The sequence below is a fragment of the Thermobia domestica genome, chromosome 10 (genome assembly GCF_964235325.1).
Source record: "Thermobia domestica chromosome 10, izTheDome1.hap1.1, whole genome shotgun sequence".
Lineage (NCBI taxonomy): Eukaryota > Metazoa > Arthropoda > Insecta > Zygentoma > Lepismatidae > Thermobia > Thermobia domestica.
The window spans coordinates 230028127-230050659 of record NC_137463.1 but is presented as its reverse complement, the minus strand read 5'-3'; the positions used below and the strand labels follow the sequence as shown (position 1 = coordinate 230050659).

Sequence of the window (22533 nt, the reverse complement as noted above, 5' to 3'; positions counted from 1 at the left end):
CAGACGTGGTACAATTGGATATGAGTTTCTTGATATTCATTTATTGATAGAGGACACTTAATGTTTCCTGAATCCTTTATCAGAGTCTTTCTAACATTTTGCAGTGACACTAATATGTTTAAAAGGTAAGAAACAATTGTAACTTCTATTATGATTGATTATTGATATTTCCAATTCTAGATACATACAATTGATATACCTAGGTATTAATATATCTTTACATATTCCAATCCCAACAACATACGCTTTACAGAACTACTTCGTCTAAACGTTTATGTTACCCACTGCCCACGAGGTGGCCTTCATCCTAGTTCATTACAACACTCGACATGAACTCTTTGGTCGGTTTTCCCGAAAAATACGTGGTATTTAGTCCTTCGTTCAAGTAAGGTTGAATCAAAACCCTTATTTCTGTTACACGCTCGAAGTTTTACTGTTACTTAAGAAGCAACTTTATTGTCACCGCTGTTGTGGGCTCTTCATTTAACATTGGCAAAATTATTATAAAGTCTTAAGGCTTTGAAAATATGTTTACCTGCAAAATTAGGGCTGACATCTACATAAGTAGCCAGTACTCCAGAAGATACTGATCCGCTTAGCATGACTCCCAATGTAAGTAGAATAACTGCAGCTGTACTGTTACATCCCGTCACTGCCAATAAGGCTAAACATAAACCTTGTCCAAGGGTACCTGATTTTGTAACATTAAAATAAAAAGGTTTTATTTCAAGCAGCACAGAGGTAAATAATCTACAAAGTAACACGATAGATAACTTTGATTTATCAAAACTGCATTGTGAGTTTCATCCTATGTTATTTGAAAAAAGTGAAATATTGAAATATGTAGTATTAAAAAGTTTCTTACAAATTATCGCTAATTTATAGTTCAATTAAATGTTTGAAAAGTCAATTATTTCACAATTGTAACTGACCTATGTTAGTTACTTACATATTGAAGTTGCAATTTTCCTAACGTTTGTTCTTGTCATTAGCTCACGCTTCAGAGCATAATCAGCTAATACAGAGATAGTAAGAGCGAATGCTGTCCTCATTCCGTGAGGCAATCCAGAGAGAATTCCTACCTAAAACATAAAACATTTTTAATATTCAACATTTCTTACTAATAAAGCTAACTACTTTCGTAAATAAAATATAGGAAAGTATTTTTACGTAATTTGAAAATAACATTTTGATAGTGTGGTTGATGAAAGTGTTCCTAGATATGTGAGGACAAAGTGATAACATTAAATGAGATTTTAAATTCCACAGGAACATTACTTTAAAGTGCAACGTGATATAAAGTACGTCCCACTAAAATTTTCGGCATCATTAATTTATAGTGCTTTAAACCTGTCATTCTTCTCTCATGTCCCCACATTAGCGTAATCTTTATATTTATTATTTGCCTTTCATTGCTGCTTGAGTTGAGAATTGAGAATTGTTAAATCCATAATACAGGTTTTTCATTGAATGAAGAGAAATTTTGAAGTTCATAAAGTTACTTTCAGCACCAAAGCTGTATGAGACGTGGACCTACAGCTGAACGTGGAATCCGAACCATATTAACTCCCATCAGTAACCAATCAATGAAGGCAGATTTGTTATTCATATCGCCACGAGGAACCTCGATTTGTAATTTGACAGATGATTATGTGAGGAATGATTCAGAAAACTTATGTCGTCAATATTTGTTCTTACCTAGATGGCTACTGTGTGCAGGGGAAAGTAGCTGACTGACTGCTTGCTGACTATTACTAGGTGATTCTGAAACTATCCATAAATAAACAAAATACGTACACAGAAAAATATACTGTCGTTTATGGACAATCATGCTGTGATGAGATAAATACTAAAAGATACATGGAAGGCCTTCAAGTTACTAGACGGTTTTCTTTATTCTTTTCTTTTTTTCTTTTTTTTCTTTTTTTTTTGTGAGGTAGGTAAAGATTTAATTCTTAGTATATTAAATCTTTACCTACAAAGACAGGAATAATCTTTTCGTACAATAGTACGGTTCAAACTAGAAATTGAGCGAAATATTGCTGTCAATTGGTACTCCTTCGGAAGGATCCAAAACTTTTGGGAGGTTCCAAAACCAATATGATGATAAATTATATTAGAAGTTATGAAAATCATCCCTAAACTTATACTAAATGTACAAAAAAGTTGGATTTCGGGGGAGGTTTGGACCGCCAAGACCCACTTCCTGTCTACGTTTCTGCACACAATTGACTATTTTCATCCTCGGTACTACCATTGCTCTTTATAATTAACGAATAATCATATTACTATTATACGAGTAAAGACTGATGCTCTTTAGAATTACATAGTAATATTTTGGAGATTCCAAATCATCTTACCATTTTAATGTCAAAGCCATGTATAGTTTTGAAATAAGTTGGAGCCTGAGTAAGCATTGTGAAGAAACCCCAGATAGTTCCCCAGTGAGCCAAAATAGCCATCCACACTGGTAATGACGTCATTATACTCTTCCAGGGTGTAGGTGGCTGTAAAAGTAAGTAATGCTTGTAGTTATTTCATCACAACGTTCAATGTTTTCATTAAGCAATAGTTTATCCTGCATCGTAACATCCTATTTTTACATTAAGTAATAGTTTAGAAAAAGGATTGTATTAGATATTAATTTCCGGTGGCCTACTATTTCTACATACTGTACTACAGATACTGTGGAACCATTGCAAATGCTATATAACGGTTAAGATAAGTGAACGAATTTGAACGATGACTATATTAGATATTAATTCTACTGGCAAGGTATTGCTACACAGTGTACAAAAGCTGTATCATCTTCATAAGTGCAGCGTTATTAGTGTGAAATGATCACTAGTGCTATACAAACTCGTATTACTGACATACCCATATTAAGATACTTGTAGGTACAACATGCAAGCACTAAAATAACCTAGAACCTACTCTACTGTACCCGAGCACAGGATAGTACGTGTTTTTTTTAAATGCAAAATCCTTCTTATAGCAGATCAGTTTGCACATATATTGTCAATCTATACGCAATTATTTGAGCATACGCCAAGAAACTAACAGTCCAGAATTCTTAGAGAATTATTTAAAATTGGAAAAGTTAACATTTTTTATTATTATCTTCATGAACTATTGTGAACCTGCACGTAAAAAATTACAAACTCGGTTATAATAATGGTTAAGTAGAGTCGTAGTTTGGTTTAACCTTACATGACTAATAGCTTCAATTGACTCAAGTAGTAGACACAACTGAAATCTATTGAGTATGTAGTCAAAACTGTAAATAATTTAGGCCCTAAGTAAAATAGTGAATGTCATAATGATAAAGCAATACTTGAATGTAATATCAAATAAAATCATACTCTTGTTTTGCAAGAACCAAAGGAGACACATCAATTGGAGATTATGCCAAGATAAGGCCATTTGTAATATTTTGCTGGGTTTTATTTACTTATACTATTCGGACTCAAGAGGAACGAGAATTGGGAATGGCGGAAAATTCATAAAAAAGGAACTACATAATTTATACAGTTTACCAAACATTGTTAGGGACATCAAATCTAGGATGCTCAGGTTGGCATGTCATGTACTTTCTTAATGACAGAATGTAGGAACGCTTTCAAAGTTTTAACTGAAAGTGGAAAAGGACAATTAGGAAGATCTAGATGCAGGTGAGAGGACAATATTAAGATGGATCTCGCAGAAATAGGAATACAAATTAGAAACTGAATTCAGTTGGCTAAGGATAGAAGTCAGTGGAGAGCTTTTGTGAACGCGGCATTGAACCTCCGGGTTCTATAGCCTATAGAGTTATTTGTATCTAAAATATTAAGTTTATATAAAAAACTTTAAACAGTTAAATTATTTACATGTTAAGAGAACAGAAAAACTTTATGTGCACCAATAATTGTAAAACTTTTGAAAAGTATTTGCTAAAGAACAGTAATGGATTATGTTAATTGGTGACCCACCAACATTTGTTCAGAATCTTAGTGACATCCTGATTCTATTACTTTCTTACCTACGAAAATTTGCTGTCCTGTCACCGATCTACTTTTCATAAAATTCTTATAAGAGAGAAAAACTAGATATATGTAGTAAGCACTCTATCACAAATCACTTTTACATTTACACTCTGAAATATATTTAGCAACGTGCATCCAAACCTTATTTAACCTAAGAAAAAGGTGAATGCTTGTTACTAAAATTACTATGTTTGTATTATGTCTTATTCTATTTCTTAACAGGTTCTAGTTACTAAAAATTTATAGAAAGGACAGTGAGGTAGATTCCATCTTACCTTTTTCTCTGACACAACTGCTGCTAAAGCTTTTTCGATACTCTTCCTTTCCTTAGGCGAAATGCGTGGGTGCTGTGCAGGAGAATCATAAACCAAAAACGACCAGCAAATAAACCAGACAACACCCAAAATACCCGTTGCATGGAAAACTGCTGGCCAACCCAACCAGTGGATTAAGAATCCATACATTGGAAAAGTTAAGGCTGCGCCAATAGAACTGCCTAAAATATAAATACTAATGAAGTTTATTACTTTTTTGAAGACATGCTAGAAAAATGGAATAAATAACTTTTAAGATTGTTAAGTTTGAGATATGTACAAGGTTTTATTCACGAAATGAATTTTCCTTTATTATCATGCTTGTAGAATCACTCATTCAGCAATTAAAAATAAAAGTATCAAAATTCAATATTTGTGTTTTTTCATATTATAATTCATTAACATGCTCTTAATTTTAATAATTGGGTATGACATCAACTAAATATTGCATAACTTTTTACAGAACCAGTTTTGATGTAATTATCTACATGTACTTTACCAAGATATGCAGTAACAAATTTGCTTCTGTCATTTGGTGGAATCCACTGCCCAATCATTGTAGCCATTGCTGGCCAAGCTAAACCCTGAAAAAATAAGACCAAAATGTAGAACTATATGCGAAAGATCTCAACAAAGATATTCATGAAAACATAGTTCACTATTTTGACACAAAGACGTCTACGAAAAACACTCAAAAGATATTTAGAAGATGCTTAAAGAGACATTTATATATTGTATAAATTTAATTTTCATTCGTATACGTGTAATTTTGCATGGTATTTGTCATACCCACAGTTAAATAAGGAGCTTACTTTGAAAAAGTAGCATCACCATTCATGTAAAGTTTGTGAAATATGAAAAGTTATTTCTTCTGACATACAGCTAATTCACTTCTGAAATTGTTTGGTAATCTCTTCGTTTACTAAAGTCACAAATAATATAATTTGAAAACTTAAAATTTTCAAATTAAGGTAAAACCAAAAAAACCAGGTCAAAAAAAGGTAAAACCAAATAACTCTTAAATGGATCCACATATTGAGGTGGAGTTTCCACATTTAGCAATTGGTCATAAGGTACTACAAGTCCCAAAATAATGATCATCGAGGTCAAAGGTCAACATACTTAAAACCTAATAACACGAAAACTGAGCCACATATTGAGGTGCTGTTTCCACATTTAGTAATCGGCCACCAACTACTACAAGTTCCAAAATACTGATCATCGAGGTCGAAGGTCAACATACTTAAAAACTAATGACTCGAAAACTGAGCAAAATATTGAGGTGCTGTTTCCACATTTAGTAATCGGTCACCAAAGACCACATGTCTCAAAAGTGTCAACCATCGAGGTCAAACTCGAAAACGGAGCCAAATATTGAGGTGGTGTTTCCACATTTAGTAATAGTTCATCAATCACTGCAAGTTCCAAAATAATGACCATCGAGAGCTTGTAAACGGAGCAACGGATAAATTTTGTACAAAACAGAGAAAGTGAAGGAGGAATAAATTTGGCCTATCCAATTTTGTACCAACGAGAAATGCCATTTTAATGAGAATTATATGTCTTCTTGTACTAATTAAATAAACGAAGGAATATTGTACCAATGAGAAATGTCATTTTTTCTAGACCATGTTCTAATATTTAACAAACGAAGGGGTGAATTTGAGTGACCTATTCAATTTTGCACCAACGAGAAATAATTGCGTATTTTAAATCATTTTGTACTATTTAAAGAAACAAACAATCGGATAAATTTAACCGGCTCAGAAGTTCAATACTATTTTGTACTCTTGAGTGAGCTTTCCAATTTTGTAGCAAGAAGGACTATTTTTTTTAAACTAACTCAGAATTTCATTTCATTTTTGTAATACTCAAATTTGGATGGAGTGTTTAGTTTTGTACGAACCAGAAAAATTTGATTGGATTATTTCCTTAGGTACCAACTGGAAAAAGTGAAGGGCCATTATTCAAATAAACGAAGGAATAGAGTATTTAGTTTTTTGTACCAACTAGAAAAAAAGAAGTGAAGTATGAATAAAATTTAGGTGGACTATTTTCTTTTGTACCAACTGGAATGTTCTATTTTTTTATCAATCAGAAAAAAACGAAGAAGAGCAATTTTAACAAGTTCATAATTTCTGTAACGAAAGAATAATTTCGATGTTCTACTTTTTATACCAACGAGAAAAAATGAACTAGCTGAATATTTAAATATACGAAAGAATAAATTTAAGTGACCTATTCAATTTTGTACCAATGAGAAACGGCTCAGCAAAAGGCGAAGAAGGACTATTTTATATAATTTTACTACTCAAATAAACAATGGAGTATTTAGTTTTGCACCATTTTGGAGTATTCAAATAAACAAAGGAATTATAATTTGTGTCAACTCTAAAATCAATTAAACGAAGTAATGCATTTGAGTGAGCTATTTAATTTGAAAAACCGAAGTTGAGTATTTTATATCATTTTGTATTATTTCAACAAACAAAGGAATAAGCAAAAAAGGATTATTTTATATCATTTTAAACTAGTCTAATAAACGAAGGCATAAATATGAGTGAGCTATTTAATTTTGTAGCAACCAAAGGATTTTCACGAAAGAACAAAATTGTACTAATCAGAAAAAGCGAAGAAGACCCATTTTAACTAACTGAGAATTTCTGTACCTTTTTGTACTATTTAAACAAACGATGGGATAAATTTGAGTGACCTGTTTTTTGTACTAACCAGAAAAATCGAAGAATGTCCAATTTAGCTAACTCAGAATTTATACACCTTTATACTAGCTCAATGAACGAAAGAACAAATTTGGGTGTTCTACTTTTTTACACCAAACAAGGAAGAACCATTTTAACTTGCTGAGTATTTTATACCAGTTTGTACTACTCAAATAAACGAAAGAAAAAGCGAAAAAAGACCTTTTTAACTAGCGCAAAATTTCTGTAACGCAAAAATTAATTTGGATGGAGTAACAAGAAAGAAAGCAATGTCATATTAACTATTTAAATAAACGAGGGGTTAAATTTAAGTGATCTATTCAATTTTGTACCAAGGAGAAATGCCATTTTTATCTAACTTAGAATTTCTAGTGCATGTTGTATTAAACAAAACGAAGGGCTAAATTTGAGAAAGCGAACATAAACCATTTTACTCAAATTTGGATGGAGTATTTAGCTTTGTATGAACCAGAAAAAAAAGTAAAGAAGAACCGTTTTAACTAACTCAGATCTTTATACCATTTTGTACTACTCCAATAAACGAAATTTTATTTTTGTACCAATCAGAAGGGTCATTTTAACTAGCCAAGTAGAAAAAAGGAAAGAATTAACACTTTGTACTAACCAGAAAAGGAGAAGAAGGATCAGCATTCTATACTTTTCGTGCCATTTATTGGGGTGTTCTATTTCTTTTTTACCAACGAGAACCATTTTTAACTGACTTAGAATTTTATACCTTTTTGAAAAATTTGTATCAAATCGAAAAAGCAAGGAAATACCATTTTAAATAGCTCAGCATGTTATAGCTTTTTGTGTTTTTGGTCTACAAAATTTCTTGACCATGTTGTACTATTTAAACAAACAAAGGAATAAATTTGTGTGACCTATTCACTTTTATAGCAAGCAGAAAAAGGAAAGAATAAATTTGAGTGGCTTAAGCAAAGTAGGTCAATGGTAACTAGCCTTTTTGTGCTATTAAATTTGAGTGACCTATTGAAGAATGAATAAATTTTGTTTGCAATTAAAAAGCGGAGAAGGTCTACTTTCTGTACCAACCATAGAAAAACAAATTTGTTTGACCTATTCACTTTTATAGCAAACAGAAAAAGCACGAAAAAAGGGAAGAAGGTTCCTTATAACAAACTAGGTATTTTTATACCATTTTGTATTACGGGTGGTCTATTTCATTTTTGTAACAATCAGAAGAAAAGCTCAGAATGGTATACCTTTGTGGTGCTACATTTTGTATTATTTTTGTGTCATCCAGAGAACAATTTAAATTGCCTCTCCCTGACAAATCAGTTGCCAGAGTCCAATGTTTGTAATCTATTAAATTCTTAATATTACAATGCTACAAATTGATCCATTTATCAGTTCAAGTTCTTCTATTCATTCACAATCAAATGTATATGATACAGTGTCTCAGTGTTCACTTACAGAATTAAATAATTGTTTATCTTTCTCTAAAAACATTTTTACTATTTCTTTGATATAATAATCACACTCTGTAATGTATTCATATACCAGATTAATTTTTTTTCTAAAGTATAAGTGTTCTTAATATTACAACCCTTAAAATGCTTCTTTAAATAGAGTTTATAGATTTTCTCTCTCATTTCACGTTTAATCAAGATTGTCCACACCTTTTGTAATAATTCGTAATCATACTGCAGCAAACAGTTTTGATCTTTTTCATTTTCATTATGGTTAGAACATACTTCACATAATAATACTGAATTTGGTGTGTACTCATTAAATAATTGTATAACACATGTATCACTAATACTTTCACTAGTACACTCGCACTCATTAGCTTCCACTCCAAAACAGGTAATATTTGAAATACTGTCATCATCACTTTCCGGGAGTATTTCTTCATCATTATATCTATTATAGCGTCTAAAATAATACACTTCTTCTATTTCTTGTGTTGGATATATTATTCTCACTTTATCACATAATTCATGTGGCAAATCAGGGTCATACGGGTGAATTAACAGTATAGGTTTTTCGTTTTCACGCTGAATTTCTTTTTCTCTAGGTGAAACATAAACAATCTCCATGCTAGTCATTTTTCTGCTCTTCAGCAAAAACAAATCAAATAAATAATTATATATACATACAATAAAAGCATTCTATGCATTCTCCGTGTTTAATAATATATTTCAAGGCAATATAACATCATGATGTATGTCGTATTATTTTCCAAATATACTCCATAAACTTATATTCCATTATAATAAAATACATAAATGCAAAAATATATATTTGTCTTTTTTACTTAGACGAGGAAGGAAAGTCTAAAAATAATTGAATCGTCGAGCAATAGGCAATACCTTAGCAATACAAATGTTAGGTAACGTTGCTTAAATATCTGCAGCAACATGGAACTTTGAAAACTTTCTTACTTTGATATGATCTCTTCTTCTGCTGTGATCAAAAATGGCCATGCATAATGTTTCGTCTTTTTTTTCTTTAGTACGCAAATTACTATGGAGTCTGTTCTACACAATTATGACGCAATTCTGGTTTGTTAAATCTTACGTTGAAATATTTTATAAGCCTTACTTAGTGACGGGAGAGGCAATTTGAATTGTTCTCTGGATGACACAAAAGTAATACAAAATGAAGCACCACAAAGGTATACCATTCTGAGCTTTTTTTCTGATTGTTACAAAAATGAAATAGACCACCCGTAATACAAAATGGTATAAAAATACCTAGCTTGTTATAATGAACCTTCTTCCCTTTTTTCGTGCTTTTTCTGCTTGCTATAAAAGTGAATAGGTCAAACAAATTTGTTTTTCTATGGTTGGTACAGAAAGTAGACCTTCTCCGCTTTTTAATTGCAAACAAAATTTATTCATTCTTCAATAGGTCACTCAAATTTAATAGCACAAAAAGGCTAGTTACCATTGACCTTCTTTGCTTAAGCCACTCAAATTTATTCTTACCTTTTTCTGCTTGCTATAAAAGTGAATAGGTCACACAAATTTATTCCTTTGTTTGTTTAAATAGTACAACATGGTCAAGAAATTGTGTAGACCAAAAACACAAAAAGCTATAACATGCTGAGCTATTTAAAATGGTATTTCCTTGCTTTTTTCGATTTGATACAAATTTTTCAAAAAGGTATAAAATTCTAAGTCAGTTAAAAATGGTTCTCGTTGGTAAAAAAGAAATAGAACACCCCAATAAATGGCACGAAAAGTATAGAATGCTGATCCTTCTTCTCCTTTTCTGGTTAGTACAAAGTGTTAATTCTTTCCTTTTTTCTACTTGGCTAGTTAAAATGACCCTTCTGATTGGTACAAAAATAAAATTTCGTTTATTGGAGTAGTACAAAATGGTATAAAGATCTGAGTTAGTTAAAACGGCTCTTCTTTACTTTTTTTTCAGGTTCATACAAAGCTAAATACTCCATCCAATTTGAGTAAAATGGTTCATGTTCGCTTTCTCAAATTTAGCCCTTCGTTTTGTTTAATACAACATGCACTAGAAATTCTAAGTTAGATAAAAATGGCATTTCTCCTTGGTACAAAATTGAATAGATCACTTAAATTTAACCCCTCGTTTATTTAAATAGTTAATATGACATTGCTTTCTTTCTTGTTACTCCATCCAAATTAATTTTTGCGTTACAGAAATTTTGCGCTAGTTAAAAAGGTCTTTTTTCGCTTTTTCTTTCGTTTATTTGAGTAGTACAAAATGGTATAAAATACTCAGCAAGTTAAAATGGTTCTTCCTTGTTTGGTGTAAAAAAGTAGAACACCCAAATTTGTTCTTTCGTTCATTGAGCTAGTATAAAGGTGTATAAATTCTGAGTTAGCTAAATTGGACATTCTTCGATTTTTCTGGTTAGTACAAAAAACAGGTCTGGTTAACAAATTTGCTTCTGTCATTTGGTGGAATCCACTGCCCAATCATTGTAGCCATTGCTGGCCAAGCTAAACCCTGAAAAAATAAGACCAAAATGTAGAACTATATGCGAAAGATCTCAACAAAGATATTCATGAAAACATAGTTCACTATTTTGACACAAAGACGTCTACGAAAAACACTCAAAAGATATTTAGAAGATGCTTAAAGAGACATTTATATATTGTATAAATTTAATTTTCATTCGTATACGTGTAATTTTGCATGGTATTTGTCATACCCACAGTTAAATAAGGAGCTTACTTTGAAAAAGTAGCATCACCATTCATGTAAAGTTTGTGAAATATGAAAAGTTATTTCTTCTGACATACAGCTAATTCACTTCTGAAATTGTTTGGTAATCTCTTCGTTTACTAAAGTCACAAATAATATAATTTGAAAACTTGTTAATAGTAGTAATCGAGCTGGAAATATATTACTACTCGTATTCTCGTATGGATAGATCTTTCTTACGTATATACCGTTCAAGTAGTTGTTAAACAAGTTATACACTTTTCATTGGTCCTCTTTTTATCAAAATTTGGGCGTTTATTCTTATTTACCTTCCACACATACAAACTGTACTATTGCACGGTCATAAGGTGACCACATGTCCTGATTAATCGAGTTTGTCCCGTTTTGAGAACACAAAAAATATTGTCCTGATTTGTTTTGAATGAATAACAAACTTTGTCTCGATTTTTTCTTATTACAACATGTATAATCTTCATAATTTAATTTACTTTAGCACAACAATAAATTGTGCTCAAGCGATTAACAATTTGAAAAATCTTTTAATATACAGTAGCAGAGTACTTATTACTGTCAGCATGCAATGACAATATAGAGAGATTTTCCAGTTTATGTCTTTACAGTAGGAACAGGTTCACTACTAGGGCTATACATTAAGAGCCTATTATACTAAAAATAATAGAAAATTTACCATTTTTCTTTTGCTTGTTTCATAAATAAAAGGGGACAATGAAATTAACTTACCACAATCATAGATAATGTTATTCTACAACAGAAAATATAGGACCCGGGTTCGATTCCCGGTGGGGGCACTTGGTCGAAAAAGTATAAAACACCTTTTTTAGGGCAGCCATCCTGAATGAGGCTTTCCTCATTCGCACCAGGCAAATGCTGGGGCGGTACCTAACTTATAGGTCCCTGGCCGCTTCCTTCCTTCCCCAATCCTTTCTTCCTTCCCTTTCCCCGGATAGTGTGCTCGCTGAGGAACATCATCCCTCAAACGTGACGGGCTAAGTGACTATGGATACCGAAAGCCCAGAACTCTAAATCCTAAACAGAAAATATGAACCTGAAGAATTTTCTGTGTTGCCGTCCATAGAAATTACAGTATTGCCATAATAACAATTCCCCCAAAATCTAAGTTAAGTCAGCGACCAGAGTAACGAACTCAACGCATTTGATTATGTGTCATGTTGTTTTGGTATCCTGTGAACTACTTTTTAAATAACATTATTATTTAATTTTAATGACTATATTAAAACTATTTTTAGTTCAAATTAAAATACAACTATTATTTAAGGTGGATCACCACCCGGAAGTCAGTGCATATTTTAGCTCATTCCCTTTACTACTGCGCAATGAAACGTTACATATTATAAATATTGTACTATAAGATAGAGTACTCTTTCAGCTACAATCACAAGACGCTGATTCATTTGGTTGTGTCTCCTGATATCGAAAAATGTAACAAATAAAAGAAAATATTTGATTCGTTTCACAATGAGCACACAAGGTGGCACTTGCTGTAAGATCTTATTAGAAGTGTTCAGTTTTACGAAATGTTTATTTGTATGTGTAAAGTATTTTAAAGTAACGATCTTATTACGAAATAGATATATTGTTTGACCGTTTTTCGTGTTATGTTTCATATTTTATTTAAATATTAATTTACATTTAAGGAAATAGATTTTGAGACGAAATTTGCGCAGAACGCCATAATGCGTTGATGTCAAATTTTGTACGTTTACTGTAGTAGTCACAATAAGAAAATTCCTGGATTCTAGGGTTGCAGTTCGAGAAGAGAAATCGCGGTAAGAGTCGAAAAATAATTTTTCCAGTAAGTATCTAAGCAGAATTCCATGATTATTCCCTTTATTATCTGGAATCAGTAAACACTCGACACTATTTGGCAATGCTGCATTATTCAAGCAGTATTTAGCATAATACAGAGAACACCTCTTGATCCACCTTAAACAACTATTAGTATTTTGTTCACGTGCTTCAATTTTAGGAAGTACATGCGTATAGTTGTAGTGACTTTCATAGTTACTTATAGTGAACCTGACTTATGAATGCAATAGAAACTTATTTATAAAACAAGTATGATTGGAGTAAGCAACATAAGTAATTTACTTTCAATTATTAATAGGAAATTACAATATTTTGGCAAATATTTTTTGTAACTATAAAACAGTACAATCAAGTTTTATTTTAATACTTAACTGTACTGTGTAACACTGCTTTATGTCTCCAACTAAGCAGTAAACACTGTTTTGTTTAAGATTTTATTCTTTACTGCTGTTTTAGGGTGAAATGGTTAATTCTGAAATAAAGTTTTTTTAGGTGTCCATTTTCAGTTGTTGAAATTATCGTCACACTGTAGGTTTTTGCGCTTTACTGCAGGCAGAAGTGTTTACATGTGCATAACATTACTGACGTATAGAAGATAGCATTTTCATAAATAGAAAAACGTTAAATAAACACACTTTAATTAGTTTACTTAATAATTGGATTCACTAGCACAATTCAAACAAGCCAATACGAAAACAAAATAAGAGAAAGTGAGAGACAAATGACAAATGAATGAGTGTGTGCATTCGGATATTAATTCACTATAGCAGAGCTTATTTTAAATATTTTACTTCTGATTTTCTTATCTATCTTGATACCGGCCTAGTTTCTACCATTGTTTAATACTGCTTTTTATTGTATATGTGAATTTATTGTCAGATTTGTTGCAAAATTCACATGACTGGAAATGTAAATCTAAACACAACATACTGAGAAAGGTTATGTGATGAAAAACAAAATATATGAAAAACACAATCACGTAAGAGTTTCAACACACAGATTTCCATTCGTTCCGGCTACTTGGGAGTTGGTCACCTCTTATTTACTGTCTCTACAGAAAGAAACAAACCACAAGATAGGGTGGGAAAGAGCAGAGGTCATAGAAGCAGAGAACAGGGCATTGATGAGAAAATGGAAAGAGGGTACGGAAATCATGGAGGCAGGAAACAAGGTGATGAATTGGAATGGAGGATTTAATATAAATAAAGAATAGAAGAGGATTTTACTTAAAGAAGAAGAAAGGAAGAGAACAAATTAACAAGATAACATAAACAACGATAATTAATGAACAACAATGATCCAGCAGAAAGGTATATTTTTAGTTGGACAAATGTGTAACTTGACAAGTGAGAGTGGAAAAATACAAATGTTACATTTTAATGAAGAGGCCAAGTTCAATTAAAAGTTGATCTTCGAAAAGTATATAAGAGGTGACCAGCTTCCAAGTAGCCAAAAGGAGGGAAGTCTAATGAAAACACAGCTAATGTGTAGAAACTGTTGCATGATTGTGTTTCTTCATATATATGTTTAGTACTTAGCTTTGCTCAGTGCGTTGTTGTGTTTAAAATTACTTCAAAGTTCACTGAGATAACAATAATAATAGCATAAACTGCTTTCTATTGTACACTATAAAAGTAAGAAATTACTTGCATTTATTAATCCTTGTAACACTCTCAAGACAATAACAATGCTGTAGTGAAAGTGAGCTGCAGGTGGTATTAGAAACGACAAAAGACAAGGAATTAAATTACTTAATCCATAGACGAGTTTGGTCCCAAACTTTTGTGCAAGAACTCCTCCAGGAATTTGGTTAACCCAGTAGCACCAGAAGAAGGCTCCCAAAATCATTTCCTGTACATGCTCATCCCAGTCAAATTTATCCTGCAATATTGATTAGTGCATTATCGATTATATCAAAATTTTATTCCTCTCAAACAACTGAAAATCAACAAATTCATAGAAATATTTTTAAAAATATTATATTCTCACAAACAAGTATAATAAGAATTCTTTACCTTATTAGTTTTCTTATATATTTACTGTAGTTTACAAGAATGATGTGTATGAGTATGCTCAATCTAATTGTTTCAATCTAATCTGTGAATTTTATAAATTAGGTCAATTTGCCTGAAAAATATTCGATGTCCCCGTGTGCGAGTTACAGGGAAGAGAGATCACTTCAGTTCTTTGGGTTATTTTATGTCAAATGATTATCATTTACTCAGAGAGATACTAAAGAGCAACGTAAAATTATGGGATATGGGATATTTGACGTAGGACTAGACTGGAAAGAGAAATTAAAGTAAAAATCCTACTCTACTTTTCTAAGATCTTAAATTTAACCCACTATTGGCAGTTAACGTTAACTTCAATGTGATGTGAATTTGTTCCCAAAACGAAATGCTACTTCTAATAGTACCTAATGAATATAAACTTTCTAGATATGGGTAATAAACTTTCTAGATGGAGGTAACACATCAAAGGAACATGTGAAATCTCAGAATTCTCTGTTCCTCTATTTTCTTCATTCCACTATTATCCTCCTGAGACCCTGCGTATTGAATACAATACATTTTTCGAACGCCCGTCATGGCTACAAATATTTAAGAACATGCCCGAATCTCGGTTATTGTGTTCGGGAAATGTCGAAATTACTGCACAAAAGGCAGCTGGTTTTTGTATTTACCTACAGGTGGCTCTATTGTCTGCTGAAGGCGGGTAGAAGACAATTGGGGTTATGGACGCATCTGATCCAGGTACATTGATTGAATAATTTCTCAGAAAATAAAACATGGTGAAGTAAATTTCAAGTTTAATGATTTACATATTTTATGCTTATATTACGATGGGGAATATACAATTTTCCTTGTTTATTGTATGCAATACATAGCTATTTGAGATCCAAAGTACTGCATAAAATACGACCCATTACCGACCAACAGTAAAGCAGTATGACAAAATGGTTTCCAAATATGTACTATTGGGTTTATTGTTACCCAATATTCAAAATTTCATCAAAAGTTCTTGACAAATAAATGCTCGGATCTCAGGAGGTTATCATCCATCTCATCATCACTGTCTCCTTTAGCCTCGGTCTATAATGTATTTAAATGTATGTTTTAACAAACATAAACTGTAATCAAAAATATCTCATTCAAACCAAATATATTATTTGCACTTGCGAAACTGCAGAGGCTCGTATATAAGTTACACATGGTTGCTGGTTAAAACAAAATGGTGATGCACAAGCGGAAATAATAATTCTGAACACTTTAAATATATTTATATAAGAAATGAAAGTTATGGACACTTTTAAGATGTTTTCATAAGAAATTGTAGTCCTGGATACTTTAAAATGTTTTTATAAGAAATGATAGTCCTGGAAAATTTTAAGACGTTTTCATAAGAAATTATGATCCTGGATACTTCTAAAATGCTTTTTAAGAAATTATAGTCTTGGACACCTTAAAATGCTTTTATAACAAATGATAGTCCTAGTCACTTTTAACATGTTTTATAAGAAATGATAATACTGGACATTTTTTATTTTTTTTTATAAGAAATGATAGTCCTGAACACTTTCAAGATGTTCTCTAAGAAGTATAGTTCTGGACACTTTTAAAATGCTTTTATAAGAAATGATAGTCCTAGTCACTTTTTAAAAATGTTTTTATAAGAAATAATAATCCTGTACACTTTAAAGACGTTTTATAAGAAATGATGGTCCTGGACACTTCTAAAATGCTTTCTAAGAAATTATAGTCCTGCATACTTTAAAATGCTTTTATAAGAAATGATAGTCCTAGTCACTTTTTAAAAATGTTTTTATAAGAAATAATAATCCTGTACACTTTAAAGATGTTTTATAAGAAATGATGGTCCTGGACACTTCTAAAATGATTTTTTCTAAAGAAATTATAGTCCTGGATACTTCAAAATGCTTTTATAAAATATGATAGTCCTGGGCACTTTTCAGTTGTTTTTAAAAGAAATAACAATAATTAATACTTTCAAGATGTTTTTGTAAGAAACGATGGCCCTGGACATTTGAAGATCTTTTTATAAGAAATGACAATCCTGGACACTTTTAAGATGTCTTTATAAGAAATGATAGTAGTGATCACTTTTAAGATTTTTTAAAAAAAGAAATGATAGTCCTGAACACGTTCAACGTGTTTTTATAAGAAATAATAATACTGAACATTTTTAAAATGTTTTATAAGAAATGATAGTCCTGAAAACTTTCAACATATTATTATAAAAATTGATAGTCCTAGGCACTTTTAGAATGTTCTTGTAAGAAATTATAGTCCCGAACACTTTTAAGATGTTTTCATAAGAATTTATAGTCCTTGAAACCTTTAAGATGTTTTCATAAGAAATAATTGCCCTTGATACTTTCAAGATGTTTTTATAAGAAATGATGATCCTGGACACTTTTAAAATGCTTTAAAGAAATGATAATCCTCGAAACTTTTAAGATGTTTATATAAGGAATCATTATTCTGTACATTTCTAAAATGATTTTTTTTAAAGAAATTGTAGTCCTGGATACTTTAAAATGTTTTTATAAGAAATGATAGTCCTGACCATTTTTGTTGTTTTTATAAGAAATAACAATCCTTAATACTTTAAAGATGTTTTTATAAGAAGTGATAGTCTTGGAAACTTTTACGATGATTTTGTAAGAAGTGATGTTCTTGAACACTTCTAAAATGATTTTTTTAAAGAAATTATAGTACTGGATACTTTAAAATGCTTTTATAAGAAATTATAGTCCTGGCCACTTTTCAGTTGCTTTTATAAGTAATATCAATCCTTAATACTTTTAAGATATTTTAAGATAGTCCTGGAATCTTTTAAGATGTTTTCTCACAGACTTTTAACAATGCAACGAAATGATGCAACTTAGTATTCAGAGAGAAAATGGTAGAATTAAGTTTCTATGTCCTATCCTCGTTTAAAATTACTTTGGTTTTAGCACAACAAATTAATTTAATTTTCTTCCATCAACACAGCTTGATCATATCGTAGTTTCGACCGATATTGTCAGGAACAAAAGTTATCGTGATGTCTGAATTAATAAAGCCAGAACTCTTAGTGGTTCTGAATTTCCATATCGCGTTCTTAGAGCGCAAACGTTCGACGGCCAATTTTGAAAAATTTTACAAAAGAGCAAAAATAATGGGCAATGGACATAGGAGGACATATGACATACGACAATATTTCACTCATTATTTCTTGTAAATAATAACAATTTCGTACGCTTCTTTGTCGCCATGTGAAACAGCACATGATGCGCCATCTATAAGTATAAAAAACTCAATTTCGAAAAAAACATTGGAGTTATAACCTTTGCGCTCTAAGGAAGCGATATGTCCTGCAAGAATTGTTCAAATTATAAGAAATGATTCGGAAGTGGGACAGCTAAGAGATTCAGTCTTCATTAAAATACAATTAAAAGGCAATTAAGATTCGTGTAATATACTTGTTGAATTTAGCGTTCCTATCAACATCGAGGCTACATAAGACGAATACCTACAGCTTATCGTAGGATTTGAATCACATGAGCTTCCACCAGGAATAGTAATATACTTCTTGTGCTTTATTAGAATTATTATTTATTAAATTGCCTCAGTTTCCAATTAAAATTATCCTACGTTACTATGTGAAACCATTATGATGTATATTAATGCATTCATTCACAATCACCTTTCTTGGTGCTATATGTTGGTGTGCCCAGACATGAAGTTCCTGTACGCTACAAATGTAAATTTAATACAAATGATAAGTATTCTTATGTTTAAATTGCTTTAAAATATATAATGAATGTTTAACATTTCCAAAGCGACAACAATGAAAGATTGCTATTAACTGTCCTTAATCTCAAAATTACCCTTGTGAACCTGGCCCCCCCACCTCTCGGTACAAACGATTTCCGCATATCAATAAAAAGTACTTCGTTTGTACCGGTTTGTACCGCAAATATTTTTGTTTGTACTGTACTGCAGTATGAGAAATTAAGAAAACAAAGTGGGGGGGCCAACTTCACGCAGCCCCCCCACATTGTCCTAGGATCGATTTAATTGGCTCATTTGAAAGATTTTCGTTTGTACCGGATTGTACCGTAGTTTGTTTCGTTTGTACCGTTCTGAATTATGAAAAATTAACGAAACAAAATGGGGGCCCAGAACAAACAGGCCCCAAATCACGACTTAATACACCTGGTACACATGATTTTTGTATGTCATATGAAAGTACTTGGTTAGTACCGAATTGTACCACAAAGAGTTTTATTTTAGCCGTAATAGATTATGAAAAATTAAGAAAACAAAATTGGGGGGGCTGTGTGAACCTGGCCCCCCCACCACGTAGTACAAACGATTTAGTTGGCTCATTTGAAAGATTTTCGTTTGTACCGGATTGTACCATAGTTTGTTTCGTTTGTACCGCTCTGGATTATGAAAAATTAACGAAACAAAATGGGGGCCCAGATCAAACAGGCCCCCAAATCACGACTTAATATACCAGGTACCCATGATTTTTGTATGTCATATGAAAGTACTTGGTTAGTACAGGATTGTACCACAAAGAGTTTTATTTTAGCCGTAATAGATTATGAAAAATTAAGAAAACAAAATTGGGGGGCTGTGTGAACCTGGCCCCCCCACCACGTAGTACAAACGATTTAGTTGGCTCATTTGAAAGATTTTCGTTTGTACCGTAGTTTGTTTCGTTTGTACCGTCCTGGATTATGAAAAATTAACGATACAAAATGGAGGCTCAGATGAAACAGGCCCTCAAATCACGACTTAATACACCGGGTACACATGAGTTTTGTATGTCATATGAAGGTACTTTTTTAGTAGCGGATTGTAACACAATGAGTTTTAGTTTGATTTAGATTTAGGTTTGTGGGTTAAACTGGCCCGCACAACTTATTTTTCATTAAAATTCAAATCAAAACGGTATCAAATATTTTTACCCGATATGTTCAAATTTGTAACGCCAAAATTAAAGTTTGTACCCTCATCAATTTCGAAAAAGGTTGGATTTTTGATAACGGGTGGAGCAGAGCCTCACAACTATTTTTCTTTCCAATTCGAATCAAAATGACACCATAAATTGGTACCCCATACTTACCAATTTGTACCACCAAATTAGAACTTGTACTTCCACCAATTTCGAGAAATTTTAGTTTTGATGGCGGGTCAAACTGGATTGCACAACTTATTTTTCTTTCAAATTCGAATCATAACGGTATCGAAAAATTTGAATCATAACGGTACCCATTATGCGCCCACTTGTACCATGAAAATTAGAATTTGTACACACTACTTATTTCGACAAAATTGGGATGTAATGGAGGATCAGTGGATCAGCATGACCACAACTGGCCTACACAACACATTTTTTTTTTTAAATTTGAATGAAAACTGTATTAAAACTTTGTAAACAATATATACCAATTTGTACCTCCAAAACTATGATTTGCACCCTCACCAATTTCGCGAGAATTGAATTTTTAATGGCGAGTCAAGTAGGCTTGCACACTTTTTCTTCCCAATTCAAATCAAAACGGTACCAGAATTCTGTACCCAATGTGTACCAATTTGTAACACCAAAATTAGAATTTATATCCCAAGAAATTTCGTGGAGCGTGGCAAGTCACGTCAGACAGAATTTTGTTGGCAGGTCAAACTTGCTCACACAACTTATTTTTCTTTCCAATTTTAATCAAAATTTTTCAAAAATTTGTACCCTATATGTTCAACTTTTTCAACAAAACTTAGAATTTCTAGCCCCATCAATTTCGAGGAACTTGAGGAACTTTCGAGGGACTTGAACTGGCGAGCACAAAACTTTTTGCTTCCTAATTCGAATCAAAACTGTACCAAAAACTTGTAGCCAATATGTAACAACTTGTATCACCAAAACTAGAATTTGTACAGCAACCAATTTCAAGAAATATGAATTAAATTGCAGGTCAAACTGGCCGGCCAACTTATTTTTGTTTCAAATTCGAATCAAAACCTCACCAAAAATTTGAACAAAATATGTACCAATTTGTACCGCTGCAATTAGAATTTGTACCCCTACTAATTTCGAGAAATTATAATTTCTGGTGGCGGGTGAAACTGGCCCGTATAACTTATTTTTCTTTGCAATTCGAATGAAAACGGTACCAATAATGTGTACTCGATATGTATCAATTTCTACCTATAAAATTAGAATTTGTACCCTCACCGATTTGGAGAAATTTGAATTTTCAATGCTGGAGCCAACTTAACGTCGAAACTTGGCTCGCGCAACACATTTGGTTTATGAATTCGGATTAAAATGTTACCAAAAGTTTGTGGCAAGTATGTACCAGTTTGTACTCTCAAATTTAGAATTTCCAACCTTACCAATTTCTAGAAATTTAAATTTTCATTGCAATCTTCCTGGGCATGGCAATCCTTTTTTTTTTTTTTTTTTGTATTCAATCAAAATAGTATTCGATTCGAACGAGAACGTGCAAACAAATTTCCCCGCAATTCATAAAAACGGAACGGAAATTTGCTTATGATTTGCATGAGCAAAATCATGTACGAATAAAGATTAGAAATTGTTATTCAACGAAGGGCCAATTTATCACCAAGTCAACTCTTCCAGGCCAAAGGCTTATTCAGAATTCATATGAATTTGTCCAAATTTTTTAGACAATTTGTAACAAAAAAAATATTACATTGTACCTGCACCAATTCAATAAATCTGAAATGCTTACTCAAATGTGTGTATCTATTTGATCTCAAGGTAAACCAGAGAAACGATTTTTTTAAAATTCGACATCACTACTTCGCAAATGAATTTGTTACTATTTCCATTAAACATTTCAACTCTGGAGTGTATTATTGATGGTAACTGAATTTGTAAAAATTTGTATAAGCAAAATTAGAACTTAGACTCTGTTTTCGAAACGGAGATATGAGTGGATAGAGACGATTTCACAGAACTGATCCTCTGAATGAGTTCTATAATAAAAATTAATATTATCCATGATCACAAATGGTTGGAGAAAAAAATCACCCACTCATAAATATTTTGGAGTCCCCAACATATGTAGATGTTTGACTCTCTCTCCCCCAACCAAGTTGTTTTGTGATAATGCTTTCCTTTATTCTTTCTAACATTTGGTACACCGTAGAAAAATATTAAAATAATTTTGTCTTCGGTGTTTATAAATGGCGCAAACTAATATCTATTTGGCACAAATTTTTGGTAACATTTTGATTCGAATTAATAAAAGAAATGTGTTGGCCGAGCCAGGTTTCGACGTCAAGTTGGATCGATCATTGAGAATTCAAATTTCTCAAAATTGGTAGTTGCACAAATTCTAATTTTTGTGGTACAAATTGGTACATATTAGGTACATATTTTCGATACCATTTCGATCCGAATTGAAAAGAAAAT

General features: G+C 32.0%; 1 protein-coding gene across 1 annotated transcript in view; it reads right to left on the bottom strand.

Moving 5' to 3' along the window:
* Positions 1-22533, bottom strand: part of LOC145661831 (vesicular glutamate transporter 3-like) — a 54886-nt gene that overhangs the window by 5520 nt on the left and 26833 nt on the right. The window contains exons 3-6 of the mRNA XM_081727169.1: positions 4839-4923; positions 4301-4521; positions 2361-2507; positions 950-1082 (exon numbers count right to left, since the gene is read on the bottom strand). Coding sequence (XP_081583295.1) covers positions 950-1082; positions 2361-2507; positions 4301-4521; positions 4839-4923 — 586 coding nt within the window. The remainder of the gene's footprint in view (positions 1-949; positions 1083-2360; positions 2508-4300; positions 4522-4838; positions 4924-22533) is intronic.